Source organism: Mesoplodon densirostris, chromosome 18 (genome assembly GCF_025265405.1).
Source record: "Mesoplodon densirostris isolate mMesDen1 chromosome 18, mMesDen1 primary haplotype, whole genome shotgun sequence".
Taxonomy (NCBI): Eukaryota; Metazoa; Chordata; class Mammalia; order Artiodactyla; family Ziphiidae; genus Mesoplodon; species Mesoplodon densirostris.
Window position 1 is genome coordinate 20,558,629 of NC_082678.1, and position 20,536 is coordinate 20,579,164.

Genomic DNA, 20,536 nt, shown 5'->3' on the forward strand with positions numbered 1-20,536 from the left:
AGGAACTTCTCTAGGCAAGAAACACAACAGAAGGAAAAGACCTAAAATAATGAACCCAAAACAATTAAGAAAATGGGAATAGGAACATACATATCAATAATTACCTTAAATGTAACTGGACTAAATGCTCCCACCAAAAGATACCGATTGGCTGAATGGATACAAAAACAAGACCCATATATACGCTGTCTACAAGAGACCCACTTCAGACCTAGAGACACATACAGACTGAAAGTAAGGGGATGGAAAAAGATATTCCATGCAAATGGAAACCAAAAGAAAGCTGGAGTAGCAATTCTCATATCAGACAAAATAGACTTTAAAATAAAGACTACTAGAAGAGACAAAGCAGGACACTACATAATGATCAAGGGATCAATCCAAGAAGAAGATATAACAATTGTAAATATTTATGCACCCAACATAGGAGCACCTCAACACATAAGGCAAATGCTAACAGCCATAAAAGGGGAAATTGACAGTAACACATTCATAGTAGGGGACTTTAACACCCCACTTTCACCAATGGACAGATCATCCAAAATGAAAATAAATAAGGAAACACAAGCTTTAAATGATACATTAAACAAGATGGACTTAATTGATATTTATAGGACATTCCATCCAAAAACAACAGAATACACATTTTTCTCAAGTGCTCATGGAACATTCTCCAGGATAGATCATATCTTGGGTCACAAATCAAGCCTTGGTAAATTTAAGAAAATTGAAATTGTATCAAGTATCTTTTCCGACCACAATGCTATGAGACTAGATATCAATTACAGGAAAAGATCTGTAAAAAATACAAACACATGGAGGCTAAATAATACACTACTTAATAATGAAGTGATCACTGAAGAAATCAAAGAGGAAATTAAAAAATACCTAGAAACAAATGACAATGGAGACACGACGACCCAAAACCTATGGGATGCCGCAAAAGCAGTCCTAAGAGGGAAGTTTATAGCAATACAATCCCACCTTAAGAAACAGGAAACATCTCGAATAAACAACCTAACCTTGCACCTAAAGCAATTAGAGAAAGAAGAACAAAAAAACCCCAAAGTTAGCAGAAGGAAAGAAATCATAAAAATCAGATCAGAAATAAATGAAAAAGAAATGAAGGAAACGATAGCAAAGATCAATAAAACTAAAAGCTGGTTCTTTGAGAAGATAAATAAAATTGATAAACCATTAGCCAGACTCATCAGGAAAAGAAGGGAGAAGACTCAAATCAATAGAATTAGAAATGAAAAAGGAGAAGTAACAACTGACACTGCAGAAATACAAAAGATCATGAGACATTACTACAAGCAACTCTATGCCAATAAAATGGACAACCTGGAAGAAATGGACAAATTCTTAGAAATGCACAACCTGCCAAGACTGTATCAGGAAGAAATAGAAAATATGAACAGACCAATCACAAGAACTGAAATTGAAACTGTGATAAAAAATCTTCCAACAGGGCTTCCCTGGTGGCGCAGTGGTTGAGAGTCCGCCTGCCGATGCAGGGGACACGGGTTCGTGCCCCGGTCTGGGAAGATCCCACATGCTGCGGAGCGGCTGGGCCCGTGAGCCATGGCCGCTGAGCCTGCGTGTCCGGAGCCTGTGCTCCGCAGTGGGAGAGGCCACAACAGTGAGAGGCCCACGTACCGCAAAAAAAACAAAACAAAACAAAACAAAAACAAAAAAAATCTTCCAACAAACAAAAGCCCAGGACCAGATGGATTCACAGGCGAATTCTATCAAACATTTAGAGAAGAGCTAACACCTATCCTTCTCAAACTCTTCCAAAATATAGCAAAGGGAAGAACACTCCCAAACTCATTCTATGAGGCCACCATTACCTTGATACCAAAACCAGACAAGGATGTCATAAAGAAAGAAAACTACAGGCCAATATCACTGATGAACACAGATGCAAAAATCCTCAACAAAATACTAGCAAACAGAATCCAACAGCACATTAAAAGGATCATACACCATGATCAAGTGGGGTTTATTCCAGGAATGCAAGGATTCTTCAATATACGCAAATCAATCAATGTGATACACCATATTAACAAATTGAAGGAGAAAAACCACATGATCATCTCAATAGATGCAGAGAAAGCTGTCGAGAAAATTCAACACCCATTTATGAGAAAAACCCTGCAGAAAGTAGGCATAGAGGGAACTTTCCTCAACATAATAAAAGCCATATATGACAAACCCGCAGCCAACATTGTCCTCAATGGTGAAAAACTGAAACCATTTCCACTAAGATCAGGAACAAGACAAGGCTGCCCACTCTCACCACTCTTATTCAACCTAGTTTTGGAAGTTTTAGCCACAGCAATCAGAGAAGAAAAGGAAATAAAAGGAATCCAAATCAGAAAAGAAGAAGTAAAGCTGTCACTGTTTGCAGATGACATGATACTATACATAGAGAATCCTAAAGATGCTACCAGAAAACTACTAGAGCTAATCAATGAATTTGGTAAAGTAGCAGGATACAAAATTAATGCACAGAAATCTCTGGCATTCCTGTACACTAATGATGAAAAATCTGAAAGTGAAATCAAGAAAACACTCCCATTTCCCACCAAAACAAAAAGAATAAAATATCTAGGAATAAACCTACCTAAGGAGACAAAAGACCTGTATACAGAAAATTATAAGACACTGATGAAAGAAATTAAAGATGATACAAATAGATGGAGAGATATACCATGTTCTTGGGTTGGAAGAATCAACATTGTGAAAATGACTCTACTACCCAAAGCATTCTACAGATTCAATGCAATCCCTATCGAACTACCACTGGCATTTTTCACAGAACTAGAACAAAAAATTTCACAATTTGTATGGAAACACAAAAGACCCCGAATAGCCAAAGCAATCCTGAGAACGGAAAACGGAGCTGGAGGAATCAGGCTCCCTGACTTCAGACTATACTACAAAGCTACAGTAATCAAGACAGTATGGTACTGGCACAAAAACAGAAAGATGGATCAATGGAACAGGATAGAAAGCCCAGAGATAAACCCACGCACATATGGTCACCTTATCTTTGATAAAGGAGGCAGGAATGTACAGTGGAGAAAGGACAGTCTCTTCAATAAGTGGTGCTGGGAAAACTGGACAGGGACATGTAAAAGTATGAGATTAGATCACTCCCTAACACCATACACAAAAATTAGCTCAAAATGGATTAAAGACCTAAATGTAAGGCCAGAAACTATCAAACTCCTAGAGGAAAACATAGGCAGAACACTCTATGACATAAATCACAGCAAGATCCTTTTTGACCCATCTCCTAGAGAAATGGAAATAAAGACAAAAATAAACACATGGGACCTAATGAAACTTCAAAGCTTTTGCACAGCAAAGGAAACCATAAACAAGACCAAAAGACAACCCTCAGAATGGGAGAAAATATTTGCAAATGAAGCAACTGACAAAGGATTAATCTCCAAAATTTATAAGCAGCTCATGCAGCTCAATAGCAAAAAAACAAACAACCCAATCCAAAAATGGGCAGAAGACCTAAATAGACATTTCTCCACAGAAGATATACAGACAGCCAACAAACACATGAAAGGATGCTCAACATCTTTACTCATTAGAGAAATGCAAATCAAAACTACAATGAGATATCATCTCACACCAGTCAGAATGGCCATCATCAAAAAATCTAGAAACAATAAATGCTGGAGAGGGTGTGGAAAAAAGGGAACACTCTTGCACTGCTGGTGGGAATGTGAATTGGTACAGCCACTATGGAGAACAGTATGGAGGTTCCTTAAAAAACTACAAATAGAACTACCATATGACCCAGCAATCCCACTACTGGGCATATACCCTGAGAAAACCATAATTCAAAAAGAGACATGTACCAAAATGTTCATAGCAGCCCTATTTACAATAGCCCGGAGATGGAAACAACCTAAGTGTCCATCATCGGATGAATGGATAAAGAAGATGTGGCACATATATACAATGGAATATTACTCAGCCATAAAAAGAAATGAAATTGAGCTATTTGTAATGAGGTGGATGGACCTAGAGTCTGTCATACAGAGTGAAGTATGTCAGAAAGAGAAATACAAATACTGTATGCTGACACATATATATGGAATTTAAGAAAAAAATGTCATCAAGAACATAGGGTAAGACAGGAATAAAGACACAGACCTACTAGAGCATGGACTTGAGGATATGGGGAGGGGGAAGGGTAAGCTGTGACAAAGTGAAAGAGCGGCATGGACATATATACACTACCAAACGTAAGGTAGATAGCTAGTGGGAAGCAGCCGCATAGCACAGGGAGATCAGCTCGGTTCTTTGTGACCGCCTGGAGGGGTGGGATAGGGAGGGTGGGAGGGAGACACAAAAGGGAGGGGATATGGGAACATATGTATATGTATAACTGATTAAATTTGTAAAATAAAAATATATATATATATATAAAAAAAAAAAAAAAAAAAAGCTTAAAATGGATTAAAGACCTCAATGTAAGGCCAGAAACTATCAAACTCTTAGAGGAAAACATAGGCAGAACACTCTATGACATAAATCACAGCAAGATCCTTTTTGACCCACCTCCTAGAGAAATGGAAATAAAGACAAAAATAAACACATGGGACCTAATGAAACTTAAAAGCTTTTGCACAGCAAAGGAAACCATAAACAAGACCAAAAGACAACCCTCAGAATGGGAGAAAATATTTGCAAGTGAAGCAACTGACAAAGGATCAATCTCCAAAATTTATAAGCAGCTCATGCAGCTCAATAACAAAAAAACAAACAACCCAATCCAAAAATGGGCAGAAGACCTAAATAGACATTTCTCCAAAGAAGATATACAGACTGCCAACAAACACATGAAAGAATGCTCAACATCTTTAATCATTAGAGAAATACAAATCAAAACTACAATGAGATGTCATCTCACACCAGTCAGGATGGCCATCATAAAAAATCTAGAAACAATAAATGCTGGAGAGGATGTGGAAAAAAGGGAACACTCTTGCACTGCTGGTGGAAATGTGAATTGGTACAGCCACTATGGAGAACACTATGGAGGTTCCTTAAAAAACTACAAATAGAACTACCATATGACCCAGCAATCCCACTACTGGGCATATACTCTGAGAAAACCATAATTCAAAAAGAGTCATGCACCAAAATATTCATTGCAGCCCTATTTACAATAGCCCGGAGATGGAAACAACCTAAGTGTCCATCATCGGATGAATGGATAAAGAAGATGTGGCACAAATATACAATGGAATATTACTCAGCCATAAAAAGAAACGAAATTGAGCTATTTGTAATGAGGTGGATAGACCTAGAGTCTGTCATACAGAATGAAGTCAGTCAGAAAGAGAAAGACAAATACTGTATGCTAACACATATACATGGAATTAAAGAAGAAAAAAAATGTCATGAAGAACCTAGGGGTAAGACAGGAATAAAGACACAGACCTACTAGAGAATGGACTTGAGGATATGGAGAGGGGGAAGGGTAAGCTGTGACAAAGTGAAAGAGAGGCATGGACATATATACACTACCAAACGTAAGGTAGATAGCTAGTGGGAAGCAGCCACATCGCACAGGGAGATCAGCTCGGTGCTTTGTGACCACCTGGAGGGGTGGGATAGGGAGGGTGGGAGGGAGACACAAGAGGGAGGGGATATGGGAACATATGTATATGTATAACTGATTCACTTTGTTATAAAGCAGAAACTAACACACCATTGTTAAGCAATTATACTCCAATAAAGATGTAAAAAAAAAAAAGATATTCCCAAACAACAACAAAAAATAATAAAAAATAAAAAAAATAAAAAGAATGTATTTTAAAAAATAAATGCTGGAGAGGGTGTGGAGAAAAGGGAACCCTCTTGCACTGTTGGCGGGAATGTAAATTGGTACAACCACTATGGAGAACAGTATGGAGGTTCCTTAAAAAACTAAAAATAGAGCTACCATATGATCCTACAATCCCACTCCTGGGCATATATCTGGAGAAAACCATGATTCGAAAAGATACATGTACCCCAATGTTCACAGCAGCACTACTTAAAATAGTCAGGACATGGAAGCAACTTAAATGTCCACTAACAGAGGAATGGATAAAGAAGATATGGTACATATATATAATGGAATATTACTCAGCCATTAAAAAGAACGAAATAATGCCATTTGCAGCAATGTGGATGGACTTAGGAGATGATCATACTAAGTAGGCCAGACAGAGAAAGACAAATATATGATATCGCTTATATGGGGAATCTACAAAAAATAAATGATACAAATGAACTTATATACGAAACAAAAAAAGACCCACAGACATAGAAAACAAATTTATGGTTACCAAAGGGGAAAAGGGTGGGGTGGGGGGAGGGATAAAGTAGGAGGTTGGGATTCACAGATACACACCACTCTATATAAAACAGATAATCAACAAGGACCTACTGTGTAGCACAGGGAACTCTACTTGAAATTTTGTAATCAACTATAAGGGAAAGGAATCTGTAAAAGAATACATACACATAGATAGATATATATATGTATAACTGCATCACCATGCTGTACACCTGAAACTAACACAACATACCGGGCAATAAGCAGCAGATATCCCTTCAGGACTGATGGGTCATTAAGTAGTTCGCTTTTCTCATTAAGGAACTTATTTTCAGAGATGTAAAGTATTTATCGTGATCTAACGGAGTTAAACCCTTTCATGATGTTTTAGCATTCTGATTACAAGTGGCACTAGTTTACTTACAGTAGGGACAAAAATGATCTTGATGACAACCCTGGGGAGCTGTGAGCTTACTCTTGCCGGCACCACTGCACTCACACGCGGTGGGGAGCTGAGGGGGCAACACTCAGGCGCTTAGGTGCTGAGTCCAGAAAGGCTTCTCCTCCTTTCGCGTTTCCTAACCAAATGCTTCAGAGCGGAGATCCCCAGTCCTCTTCATCCCTCCAACACAGGAGCCCGTGAGGCGTCCTGTCCATCTGGGGCAGGGCTTGGCATGCTTTCTGTAAAGGGCCAGAGAATAACCATTTTCAGCTTTGCAGGGTCTATGGTCTCTGTTGCGACAACTCAACTCTGCCACTGCATGTGGAAGCAGCCACAGCCATCACCTAACCAAAGATGCAGGGCTGTGTCCCATGGAGACTTTATTTACAAAAATAGGCCACATGATGGCTTGTGTCTGTGGGCTGTCGTGGTCTGCTGACCCCTGGGCTCGAGGGGATTGGGGAAGAGGACATAGCTGAGAGGTCATTCTCACCTACCTTTGTACCCTAAGCATTTCTGATCTAGAGTAAGGCAAAGGGGCAGGTGCAGGGAGACCCCTCCCTGACCGTACCTCTTACAGGGCATTTACAAAGAAAGGCCACAAAGCCTTTCCTAAAGGCAAGATACTATTTTTGGAGTTCTGAAAATCCTGTCATATTAAACTAAAATAACTACCTCTAGTATACTCTTCCTCAACCGTGAATTTTTCCTTATGGAGAATTCTAGCACACCTTTTCCTTAACCATGAGAATTTGATGCAGAATTAAATTACTCCCACTGGGGATAATTAGAGAGGTGGGGTGGGGGGACGACAGGGGACTGAAGAACAGAAAAGGGAGATACAGCAGAAGATAAGCCAGCATCGAGTTCTGGGAAGAGAGAAGGAAGAGGTGTGCAAATACATGAATGCTAGCCTTAGAACAGCACACCTGCTTTTTCATAGTTCTGAAGGAGCTGGGACAAAAGAGGGACTGAACACATGTATTTTGGCCTGAGGATATCACAAGCAAAGGGAAGATACAGACAGACCCATCGACTGATTGATAGGGGAAGGGGCATATCGCTATCTAGTATGTAATCAACCTCTGATGTTGGAAAAGAAGTTGAAAACCGTTATCCATCTGTGAGATCTACATTACATTTCCTTGAAGCCTTTATAAGTATCCAAGTTATTCTCTAGAGGACAAAGCAGAAAATTAGAAAAACATGGAATATTCTGATGAGGGAAGAGACATAAAAACCCCACTAGCCAAAAACAACCCTAACAAAGTGGGAGGAATATTTGAGTATTGCACTGAAATTCTTGGGAAGGGACGGGGTGGAGTTCTGAAAAGCTTCCAAGAAGAGATGATAAGCAGAAACCATTTGCTCACTATTATACTCATTTGCTCACTATTATATATATAATTATATTATATATTATATTATGCTCACTATTAAGATGTGGAAAAGGTGATTTAGCCTTGTGTTTAGTGTGCTGCTTTAATTAGCTTAAAAAATAACCTGCCAAGGATTTTTCAGAGGCTCACCTGCAACTCTGAACCCACCCTCTGCTTTTATGTTTCTGACTCCTGCCAAGATCTGGTCAAGGACCCAAGAGTCTAACCATTCCCAAGGGGAAGGGTCTGATGTGTGATTTCCTGCCACTTCAGATACTATTCTGTACCAGTGTACATGTAGCCGAGTAGTAGAGATGAATAGTAAAATGCCAAGATATAGAGAATAATTTTAGAGAGAAAGATTTAAAATTGAGATATGAGCTATTAGGAAATAGCTATTAAAAAATTCTAATGACAAACTCTGCCATCTTCTTGTCTCCTTGAATGACATCAGCCATTATGATTGTCTCTCTGAATAACACCAGCCTTTATGATTAAACAAACTGAAGTTTTTTTCAGTAACTCTTGTCACTTTTGAGAACAAGTCAAAAGAAATATCCAGACAGAACCAGATCTGTCCACATTAAAGAACTGGCTTCCTACAGAATTGCTGGATTCCAATAATTTTATTCTTTTCACGCTCTCCCCTGCCCCCAGTACAAGTTTCCATTGTTAAATTCGCACTGCAGCCATCTCCACCGTCCCTGCCTTGGAGTGCCAAAGCTTTCTTATGTGGTGTCCAGGTCAATGCTACGTACACCAGTACTGCAGCTCTTAGGATAAACAGAGATAAACATAAGGATCTAAGAGGCCATTCTGTTGACTGTTTCTATGTCTTGACTCTACAGATCATTGTGTTATATTTTTGCTTTATAAATTTAGAAGTAAAGTCTTAAGCAAAATGAGAAGTTTCTGTCTCACTTTCTTCAGTCTCAATTTAGAGATGTGAAAAATAACCTCATGCATCACCTACATGGTCTCCTTCAGGCAGGTAAAACTTTAGGGAAGGCTTTTTCCCTGTGAAAGAAATGACTTGGGATTTTAGGCATCTCCGTTTATGCGGGGATGATCAGAAAGGAATTCCTCTTTCTCACCGATGGCCATGCATATTAGACAAGGGCCAGCAGCTATGCCCTGCTAGTCAGGATGGAAGAGTTTGGTGCAGACACATTCCTGCTGCTTCACCTGTGCCCTATGCACTGGTACTGAATTAGCCAACAAATCCAGTTAGAGTCAAATCTGATATGTTATTTTATTTTATTTTATTTATTTATTTTTGCGGTACGCGGGCCTCTCACTGTTGTGGCCTCTCCCGTTGCGGAGCACAGGCTTCGGACGCGCAGGCTCAGTGGCCATGGCTCACGGGCCCAGCCGCTCCGCGGCATGTGGGATCCTCCCGGACTGGGGCACAAACCCATGTCCCCTGCATCGGCAGGCGGATTCTCAACCACTGCGCCACCAGGGAAGCCCAAATCTGATATTTTAGAAGCTTGTGAATTCTACTGGCCTCCAGTGTTAATGATTATTTTACACTTTTACACTGAAAATTTTCATCTGAAAGCGTTTGGGTTTGTTTTTAAATTGTGGAAGAATACTGGGCTTTTTCTGTTTTTTTTTTTTCTTTTATAAAACAATACTTTAAAAAACGAGCAAAAGTTATCTGGAACTAAAAGAGCAATGAAATCTAGGCATTCTCCTGGTAAGATTTGGAGCAAGTTGAAACGCGTCACTAGAAAGGTGTTGTGCTTTTAATGTTAAAAGTGGAGTAAATAAAACAGCTCTAAGCCTTAAGACACACTGATGAGTGACAGCTGTATTTTGCTTCTCCTCCTCTTTTTTGGGGTATAAAGCTATTTGGTTTCAATCCTAAAAGGAAGCTCTTACATAGGAATTAAAAAGTCACCTTGAAGAGCCCTGATCTTCTAACACGCAAATAGCTTTAAGGAGAAAACACAAAGCTCACCAGATCTCCGGTGACAATCTTAAATGGAGCATAACAACAGTTATGTAAATTCTAGTCAAATCTTATAAAGGCCACTCTAACCAAAACCTCCAATTAAAAAACCTCCAAAAAAACCTCTCAGGCAACAGCTCATTCTCTAGGGCATGTCAGATAATGCAAAACTGAAAAACAAAAAAGCAGTTCGGAAAATCCCTTGGAGGTGCCTATAATGGGATGTGACCTGTAATTTAGGCTAAAAATAGAGAAAGGCTTACTCAGATGCTTGAAGTTCCAGCTACAACAAAGGACGAAGTACCCTGTGAAGAGCATCATGATGCCACCGACTCCTCTGCCCTTCACGGTGGTGCGACACCTGATCCAGCCTGTTTAAAGAGAAGCAGGTCTCACTGTTAGAGGGAAAGGCCCCTGGGGCCCTTATCTGTGAGGGACTCAAGTTACCCGGTTAGCTTAGGCAAAGGAATTGCAAAGAATTTACATACCACTATATTGCGCGCGTGATGAAAAGGCTAAAACCAAAAGACCTTAATTTTAATAAATTTAAATTAGTCACTCTTATTTTGGGGAGTTTGGTTAAAATCTTTCGTGGGGAGGAGATGAATACAGCTGGTTAACTTGAGGTTGAGCCTTCCTGGCTTGGGGACAATCAACGTGGGGAAGGCAGAGACGGGCAGGTGGCAGAGAGAGGCAGGGGTAAGTACTGAAAAAATGAAAGCTGCTCAACAAATGGCAGTTGCTATTATTAGCTTCGGTGCTTTAAATTACATCAGACTCCTGGATGAAAACAACCAAGCAGGAGAGGAGTAAGACTACATACAAGGCTGTCCTCTTCTCTTTCTCGAGCCTGCTGTAACAGCCATGGCTAAAGGAAGAGAAAGTTCTCCAAATGCTTGGAACCAGCAAGAGCCCAGCAGTCGTGATTCCAGCCTCACCTGTTTGGACAGCTCCCAAGAGCCTCCTTAGAGAGAAGCTGGAGGTTGTGAGGCTGGCCGGGGCTTCCAAACTTCTTACCGCCGTCGAACTTCTTTCCAACAAAGGAACTAGGGTTCCAAACAGTCACTGTGATTATTCATTTAAATCCATCCTCTTCCCCAACACTCAGTGCCCAAGGTTCCCAGGGCGCGGCTGCAGGAAAGGTATATTCTAAATAGGTGGATTAATGTCTGCCTTGGGCTGCGGCTAACTGGTAACCACTGAAGGTCAAAGCCGTCTATTCCACATCAAGAAAAGGTTCTTCAACAGACTAAGGGACCCTGGGGATCAGTATCTAGATCCATTTCCGATCCGATGAATATTGTGCCCAGATGATCCAGGGATACATACTTAATGAAATGAATCATTTATACTTCCTCTCATCTGCTAAACATCTTATTAGCAAAAAGCATGACTTTCTACTGTCACGTTAATTACCGCTACTTGTCACAACAGTCGACAAGCCAGCTCTATCAGCCCAGCCCAGCACTACTGCTGACCAGCACACTTCTTATTTATGTTCAATACATGAATAACTATAAAGTAGAACCAGAAAGGAGGGTTTAGGCTATGTATTTACATTTTCCCTGCCCCTGTTATGTCCCATGTTTAATGACAGGCAGGGAGTCTCTACTATTGCTGGTTCTCTGGTCTTGGTTTAGTTTATTAGGATAAAGGGTAAACTAAGCAAATATTTACAACGGGTTTAGCAGGTGTGGTAAAAGTTGCTGTGGATGTAAAAACACTACCCAAGGGCTTCCCTGGTGGCGCAGTGGTTAAGAATCCTCCTGCCAATACAGGGGACATGGGTTCGAGCCCTGGTCCAGGAGGATCCCACGTGCCGCAGAGCAACTAAGCCCATGCGCCACACCTACTCAGCCTGCACTCTAGGGCCCGCGAGCCACAACTAGTGAGCCTGCGCGCCTAGAGCCCGTGCTCTGCAACGAGAAGCCACCGCAATGAGAAGCCCGCATGCAGCAACGAAGACCCAACGCAGCCAATAAATAAATACATTTAAAAAACAAAACAAACAAACAAAAACACCTCACATGGATACCCTACTGATGGAAATTCTGGTTGCAGGTTAGAGAACAGCCTTTATTTAGCTGTTTCTTGGCCTTTAAAAACCCATGACCTATAAAGTTTTCTCACTTGACCTTCTGGTAACCCCGTCAGCCATATTTTGCTTTTTGTAATTACACAAAGTTTTTTTTTCCCAAACCACCTTCTCCCCTGCCACAATTTGAGAACAGCCCACTGCTGGGTCTGAGGCACCTGCGCCAGGGCCATCACCTCCAGGAGCAGTTCTCAAACTCGGCTGATCTTCGGTGACACCGAGGAAACGTCTGAAAATACAATTCTGAGGCCTTGCTTCAGAATCAATCTCTGGGGACGATGCCTAGCAATCTTTACTCTTAAAAAAAAAAAATGACCACGTGAAACTGTTAACTGTCCAGATTTGGGAACCAAGGACTTAGATCTCTTACACTTTCAGCCCCAAAGCCAAGGCACCTGAATTCTGTAAAGGCCCAGCCAGCCCTCCCAGCTGAACGCTCTCAAGGTGACTGGGACTCTGAGAGGTTTCCCTTGAACGAAGTCCTCTATTGCTGAGCTGAGAGCTCTCAGACCTTGATACTTGTTGAGTCTCCTGAGGTTTAAATCTTGGACTTCTAAAATCTACTTTCCCTCAGGCCAGGAAAACTCCTTCTTCTGGTAGTGAGGCCCATGAGAACCTTTCTCCCTGAAGCTCAAAAGATCGCTCCTAGCGCTGCCGAATTCCATGAGCCCGATCCCCTGCAGCCCAACGTGGTGGCATCCTCAGAACCATCAGTCTGCCTCGGGATTTCCTAGCCTAGGTCCTCAAAACATAGCCATTTTTCATCGGCCATGAGAGCTTCTGGTCCTACCTTGTTTCATCGAAATGAAGGCCCTAGGTGCCTTTCCAGCTGGTAGAATCACCTCACCTAAGTTTACTCAGGTACCTGATGGCACGAAGACTAGCTGCATTTCCCCGTGCAGGAAAGAAAACTGACAACATCCTGGAGCCCAACGGTCCAGTGCAAGAAACACTGCCCGGAAAACCTTGGCAAAGACCATCAGATCACGTTAGAAACTGCATACTGGGCAAGTTACTCATCCTCTCTGAAACTCAGTTTCCTCGTCTGTAAAAGGGGTAATACCCATCTCCCAGAACTGGTATAAGATTCCTTAAGATAACTTAAGTAAACATGCAGGTATCACACCTGATATATAGTTAACTCAGTAACTCTTAGCTCACTGGCCCTGCCTTTAAGTATCAAAGGCATGAGTTGGTTTCCTGAGATAGAGGAGTGGCCCATCAAAGGTTTTGCCTGAGTAAGGGCACATATAGCCCAAGCTCTTCTGCAATGACTGCTGGGAGGTCAGTCTGACCCTGCAGTCACTGGGGACAGTCATTGCCAGGTGAAGGTACAAAGCTGAGGAGCCACACTACTTTTTTATCCTTGTAGATTTGACGGCCTTGAAGTCCCTGGCCAACTGAGGAATCAGGTTTTGACCTTAACTGAGATCCTAGGGTCTCCTCTAGTGTCTCCTGTTCATTTGGTAGCAGCATCACAGTCTGGCCGTTAATAGTGGAGCCAACTTCCAACAGTTTTTCGGTTTACAACAGAACACAGTGATGGCTACACATTCCCCGATACAGGAACCCAAACTAATCACACATTACAGACTGTGACCAATAAAAGAGAACAAAATCGTTTCTAGCCACACTATCCTGGAAGAACTTACTATTAAAGGAAAACTTGTATTTCCCCCCCATATTCAATTTCACAAGCCTAGTGATTTGGTGACACGGATTACTGTTATCTCTTACCTTATTATTACTATAATCTTGGGACCTATTAAAGGGAGTGTTACCAATAACTTAAATCAGCCATGATATTGAGCACTAACTGCCCTAAAGTAAGCCTGAGGCTGAGTTTAAAGACCATGGATGTACAAGCCAGATGGACCTGGATTTGAATCCTGACTGCCGCTTACTGGTGAACGTGGGCAAGTCACTGAGCCCTCTGAGGCTCAGACTCCTCGCCCACAAGAGAGGGCGATCTTTGGCAGTGACAGCCCCTCAACCGTCAGGAGGATTAAAGGAGATAACTACATCAGGCATCTCGCACAACGACCAGAAACCGCCATCACCTGATAAACATTATTAGTTCCCTCCCTTTTCCCACTAAAATGAACTCACCTTTGCACTACAGAGGGTAGGACAGAATACAAAGAAGCCCTTCTACTTGCTAGAGATTTGCTACGGGCTGTGTGTGTTTATGCCACTGAAAACCACAGAGAAGCTTGGAGATATAAATAACACCTGAGTGTCTAGCTGTGGCTCATTTTCTACAACATGGTTGAGTGAAAGCTTTAAACTAGGCCTCAGGAGACGGGGTTCTACCTGCACCTCTACCACTTACTGGCATCACCACCTTCGACAAATCACTTATCCCCTGTGCCTGTTTCATCACCTGCAAAACAGAGAGAAAAGCACTCTGCCCAACTCTCAGAGTGGTGAGGCCAAAATCAGAAGATAGGTGAAGCACCCTGAAAACCACAAAGCAACACAAATGTGAGTATATTAATTCTATGTTAAGATGGAGTAGGGACTTGATACAACTTTGTAAAGACAGCGAAGATGTTAGACCTGTTTGTAGAAAACCCGGTTAACCACTGAGGCAGCTGAAGGAAACGTAGCTTTAAGCTAGCAACCCTCTTAATACACGTCCATTTTGAAACCTTTAGAAAGGGATAATTAAAATGCAAAAGAAAATGCTTTCCACAACAGCCAAACTGGGGCTTAGTGAATATGTGATCATTCACAAAACATAGTAGAGGGGAAAAATGTATCCTTTAGGAAGGGATAACACAAGCTTTTCTGCTGCAAGCCTATTCTGAGTGGCTTTGGGTCTCCTGTCAAAATAACCCGAAAGCACCAAAGAACGCTAGGCAAGAAAGAGATGGATGCCACTGTGACCACGCCTAACCACGCCCCTAAAAAACCCAAACAAAAAAGTAATCCAAAGCTTCTGGGGAGGAAAATGGAGACACTCTGTTTCATAATTAGAGAAGTAGTTCAATAACTAAAGGTGAGACTCAGCAGAAAAAAGTGAGGGCACCGAGGGGGCCGTAGGGGAACTCCTGGCTCCTACCCAGGCCTCCGTCCTGCCCACTGCTGAACCCATTCTAGGCACCAGCCAGGAGCATCCAGGGAGCTTCGGAAGAGACAGACTCACAGTCCAATCAGTTTCGACGTCCAGCCTCTTTCCCCCCATCCTTCTTACCTCACCTCTCGTGTCTTGAGGCTCCACCTTTGGTCCTATCCTGGGTCCTAGTCTCTGCGGCCTAACTCTTCCAGGGCATGGATTTCTGCTCCCTTCTGGCCACACCCTCTGCTCCTGATCTTCACCAGCTCATCCCTGAGGCCCACTTCCACCTGCCTTGACTGCCACCCCAGCCTGCCCCCGAAGCCAAGAACCCCATCTGCCCTTCCCTTCTGTGCTACTCCAAACTGCTAGATGCTGCATCTGACCACACGTCTGGGACCTATTTTCTGCCCAACCTGGTCCTGACTGAAATCTGAGCACGGCGCTTGTTCTGTTTAGGCAGACCCTGAAATCTTCATGTTCTTCCTGAGTCTCTTCAGCTTGAATACCCACCCAATTTCTAGAAGAGGCCATGCCTCTTCCGAATGTAGGTCAACTGTTATCAGCATCACTGGCCAGCCTGTCGTAGTCCAACCTTCACCTCTTGGTGGAGAGGAAGAGAGAGTGATAAACCACTGCTATTACTGACCCCTGGGAGCAAGAAGTCATGTTCTGAGGACACTTACAAGTCCAGCGCACTGGAATGCCTAGGTACGTACGAATAAAGTCAAGCGAGTGAGAATGTGGGCGTCTGAACCTCATTGATTCAAAAGGCTTAGAGCTGTTTGGATGAGCTTGAACGGGAGCATGTTTACCTTGTGAGCAGCTTTCCCCCTGGGTACTGATGAGCGCAGGCTTCTGGGCCAATGTGCCCCAATGCTGAGGCTTCCCCGGCAACACCCCGAGTCCAAGATAACCGGGATAGAGCTCTGGAAACCACTCCAGCCCCAGGGAGCTGGATAGGGTCTTTCTGTCGGTGGCACCAATCTGACCTGTGAAGGGGCTTTTAAAAGCGTGATGATGGGTTGAATGTGCAGAATGCTGGCCCCTGGGGTGCGATGCTGGCGGCCGACAGCCCGACGTGGGTGTCAGAGAAGCTTGCCCCTCACTCTTCGTCAATGCCTTCATAGCAGGGACTTGTTTATGGCTGCAGGCTTCTGCCTTCTCTTCTTGGAGGAATTTCATAGCCAGAGAAGCAAGACTTTGATTACGTGACTGTGATACAGAGAGCTCACTGCAATTTGTCTCCGTTGGCGTAAGCAACTCTAAATCGGGGCCTTCACCTCGAGATTTCCTCTCCATGACTGAATCATCGCTCACGGCAGCCCATTCCTGCATGTCTGTTGCAAATGCACTTTTCTCTGCATTTCCTTGGCTCCCACATGCCTCTGCTCCAACGTCAAGTCCTTTTCCCTGGTTCTCCTTGACCTGGATTTTATCTAACGGGCTAACCTTAAAAGCTGCAATTTGTGATTCTGTGTTCTTTTCCCAATTCCCAGAGTCTCTGGTAGAGACTCCCAAGAGGTGATCCCCGGCCTTGGAATCCCTCTCACTGCTTGATGATATGCTTACCCTTTTAACCCCGGAATTGAGATTCATGGGAGAACTGTGATAATCGCCCAGAGGCATATCTAGTAATTTTAGGAGAAGGTTCTGTCTTGGGGCATCCGCTCTGTCCAATCTTAAATCAGCAGAAGTGGCTTGTACATCATTAGGGAAAGCCGAAGAATATTTCCTATCTTGATTTGACAGAGAAGGTTCCATTGGGCCAAGAGCTAAAGAAGCTTCAGTTTCTGAAGGGTTATTTCTACTTTCCCCTGATTTAGACAAATCTTCGGCAAGCTCTTTTTTAGGAGTGGTGTTTTCTGATGCAGAAAACTGAGCTGTAGTTTCTCCCTGGAAAGTAACCTTCGGTTCAGTGTTTTTTAGCATTTTGAGGGAGGGTTGAATTTGATTCTTGAAGTCTTTGTCAGCCTTTGTATTACTTGTTTTTTCCAAACCAACAGTTAGTTGTGGAGAGGACTTAACTGTCTGTTGTTCTGATCTGTCCCCTTTCAGTTCAGGATTTCTTTTCTTACTATCTGTCCCTAACCCTTTCTCTTTTGCTTTAACTGAGTCTCTGATTGGCCCTTTGATTTTTTTAGCACGTGGGAGTGTAGCCTGCTTAGACTGACAAACAGCAGGCACAGCTGGTCCTATCATCTTACAGTATGGCAAATGGGATTTTAATCGTTTAAATGGCTTCTTACAGTAAGGACACACTTCCATTCTGGGTGGAATAGCACTCTCCTATTCCTGAAAAAGAGAAATGTGAGGTTACGGGGAGCACACAATCCATAGAGTAAATACTAATAATTTATTGAGGTGTTGTACCTTTTAAATTCATTTGAAAGAAGCTAGGTTGAAGGACGTTTTAAAAAATTTCTTTTGACTCATTCTTTTTCTTCCATAGGTAGAAAACAGACATAGTTGGATTTTAAGATCAATATTCCTGGCTCCATTTCTGCTTGGTATTTCACACTCCTTAAAGTCTCTTAGGAATCAGTCATTACAAAAGACAACCAAAGAGGTTTTTCAACATCCCTAACTAGGAGGTGAGCCAGACCAAAAAACTTAAGTCTAGTGAATTAATGCTTAGTGGAAGGAAAAGATGTCCAGAATGCCAAACAGATAAAATGCCAATGCCAATAAAATGTTTGCTATTTAACACTGCAGCAAGTCAACAGGATAGCACATGAGTATAAAGAAACTGTTATAAACCCTTAAACACATCATTCAAGGGAAGAATGGTGAAGAATAAAAAACTCAGGCTGGGATTCCAAGGTGGCTTAGACTAGTATTTCCACAGTGATATACAGAAGATCCACTGGGGCAAGAAGAAAATATTAGAGCTTCTATTGTCCAAGCATGAAAAACGAAATGCTACTGACATTTAACGCGTTCGTAATAAGCATATATACATACATATATATAGAAGTACAGCGAATGCACAAATAATACATAAGTGGAGGTGACATGGTCCCCCATTTTTTACTTGCAGTATGTAGTACAATGGATTAATGTCGAATTTGTTTAGTTTGACGCTTTTGTGAAATTTATGCCACACAAAACCATTTACAAAAACTTACACCACGTACCTCTGGTGCCTCTATTACTCTCTCCAGTCAGGAAAAGGAAGTATTTCATTCCAAAGCTCAGATGAGTTAATTCTGTTTATATTTCTTATTCTATCAAGTTCCAGAGAGCAGGGAACGGGTGGACCCTGTGCACAGCTGTATTCTCAGAACCGAGCACTGGGCCTGGCCCTGGCCAATCCATCAGAGCAACCGACCCACCTTATCCTACATGAAGTCAGGCAAAAACACACAAACAAAAAAACCCACAAAAAACAAAACAAGGGCTTCCCTGGGGGCGCAGTAGTTGGGAGTCCGCCTGCTGATGCGGGGGACGTGGGTTTGTGCCCCGGTCCGGGAAGATCCCACATGCCGCAGAGCGGCTGGGCCCATGAGCCATGGCTGCTGGGCCTGCACGTCCAGGGCCTGTGCTCCACGGCAGGAGAGGCCACTGCAGTGAGAGGCCCGCGTACCGCAAAAAAACAAACAAACAAAAAAACCAAAACTGTTTTCTGCCAATAGACTTTACAGCAACTATTCTTACCTTGGAGGTACCCCTTTCACAATATAATAAAAGTTAGGGACTGTTTATTTACAAAAATACACACAACGGAAGCCAGTCCAAGGGCCTTAGGCTAACGACTTTAAAAGAGACCTGTTAGAGGCACGTGCTTCCACACCGTGCTATCCTCACACTTAATCCTACTGAGATCTTTCCTGCACCCTTGAACAGTAATGTCTCACCATGGATGCCTTAATGTTACCGAGTTCAAGCTCATCCGCTCACCGCAGGACAGGCCAATAAACCGAGAGATGAGTTCTTGGGGCGAGGACTAGGGAATTTGTTTGGAAAGCTGCGGCAGACTTGAGATGGGGCACTCGCGTCCCAAAGAACCATCTTGCCTGAGTTAGAATTCAGGCATCCTTTATACTAAAAGGGAAGGGAGTAAAGCCAAACATTTCCTAGTTCCCATCAGCCTCCGGAGGGAGTATGCTATTTTCTTCCTTCCTGCAGTGATTCACAGGTGGGCTGGTCAGGCTGTTTCCTCTGAGCTAAACACAGGTATTTTAGCTTCATGCTCATGACCTGGGAGGCAGGGTTCCCAGAGATGGGCTATTAGGTGTAATTTAAGCTTACAGGCAACATCCCTTTAGTGATTAACTTGTAACAGAATACAAAGGTTCTTCCCTATTAACTGCTTTCTTACCAAAGCTTTTCTAGAAAGATGCTGATTTTGCGGTTGTTTCTCCTGGTTCTGCATGCCTCGCTCTCCGTTCTCTAGTTGCGATTTTAATGTCGGCCTCTGAAAAACACAATTAGGGAAGTCACTCGACAGCACATACAATGAATAAATGTGGCAAAGTGCTTGGGCAAATTCAAATAACCGAGTCACCTGTAGGGCAGTGCTATCTCGGTGTTCCAGAAAGCAGACTTGACCACCCTCCTGGGCACAGGGCGGACCTCAAAGTTAGGCTAATCTTCGCCCGCCGCTCCTGCGCTCTCCAGCGGACTTCCCCGCCCCCAGCAGTACTATCTGGCGTACCCTCCTGCCCGTAACGTTTTCAGGAAAGCAGTCCTGCTGCTTCCTGGTTGGGGCCTCCCCGCAGCCCCCCAGCCCCAGGCGCCGGAGCCGCTGGGACGCCTAAGGGGGCGGAATCTTCGGCTTCAGGAAGCCCTCCCCCCACTCTCCTCTTGTCGCCACATTCGTCCCCAGACCTACGGCGGAGGCCCTAGGAAACATCCCCGCCCGTGGGAACCCTCCCCACGACAGCGCCTCACCTCGCAAGACACATAAGACCACGAAGCCCCGCGACAGGCCCGCCCCCCAGCGCAGTCCACGCGCCGCTTCCCAACTCTCAGTCTTGGGACCCGGGGCAGGCCGTCCGCAACACTGCCTGATGCTTCTCAGCTATTTTTAAAAGATTGTGACCTCACAGGGATTTAACTCAAATACTTGTAACATATTATTCTGATATACTTTAATTTAATTTAAACCTGGCTTGACTCTTAAGCTATCCCCACTCGGCTGCGAACAGGCGAAAGCTCGGGCGACCTCTAACGAGGTCCTCTCTCCCAGAAGCTCCTGGGCGCTCCGAGCCCTCCTTTTCCTGTGGGCGGGGTTACCGGTCGGCGCGG

At 43.2% G+C, this 20,536-nt stretch overlaps 1 protein-coding gene across 3 annotated transcripts; it reads right to left on the reverse strand.

Annotated features, from left to right (window-relative positions):
* Positions 1 to 6,352: 6,352 nt before the first annotated feature.
* On the reverse strand, positions 6,353 to 20,260 carry C18H17orf80 (chromosome 18 C17orf80 homolog). Of its 3 annotated transcripts, none has more exons than XM_060081459.1 (6): positions 20,180 to 20,260; positions 19,608 to 19,703; positions 16,102 to 17,581; positions 11,072 to 11,179; positions 10,397 to 10,504; positions 6,353 to 7,039 (listed from the first exon to the last, which is right to left on the reverse strand). In XM_060081459.1, the coding sequence occupies exons 3-6, from the start codon at positions 17,552 to 17,554 to the stop codon at positions 6,975 to 6,977; spliced, it is 1,734 nt and encodes a 577-aa protein (XP_059937442.1). In that variant the 5' UTR covers positions 17,555 to 17,581; positions 19,608 to 19,703; positions 20,180 to 20,260; the 3' UTR covers positions 6,353 to 6,974. The 3 variants fall into 3 exon arrangements, with proteins under 3 accessions (XP_059937442.1, XP_059937441.1, XP_059937443.1); XM_060081458.1 differs by lacking the exon at positions 20,180 to 20,260 and adding an exon at positions 19,794 to 20,114; XM_060081460.1 differs by lacking the exons at positions 6,353 to 7,039; positions 20,180 to 20,260 and adding exons at positions 8,791 to 8,952; positions 19,794 to 20,116.
* Between the last annotated feature and the right edge of the window lie 276 nt (positions 20,261 to 20,536).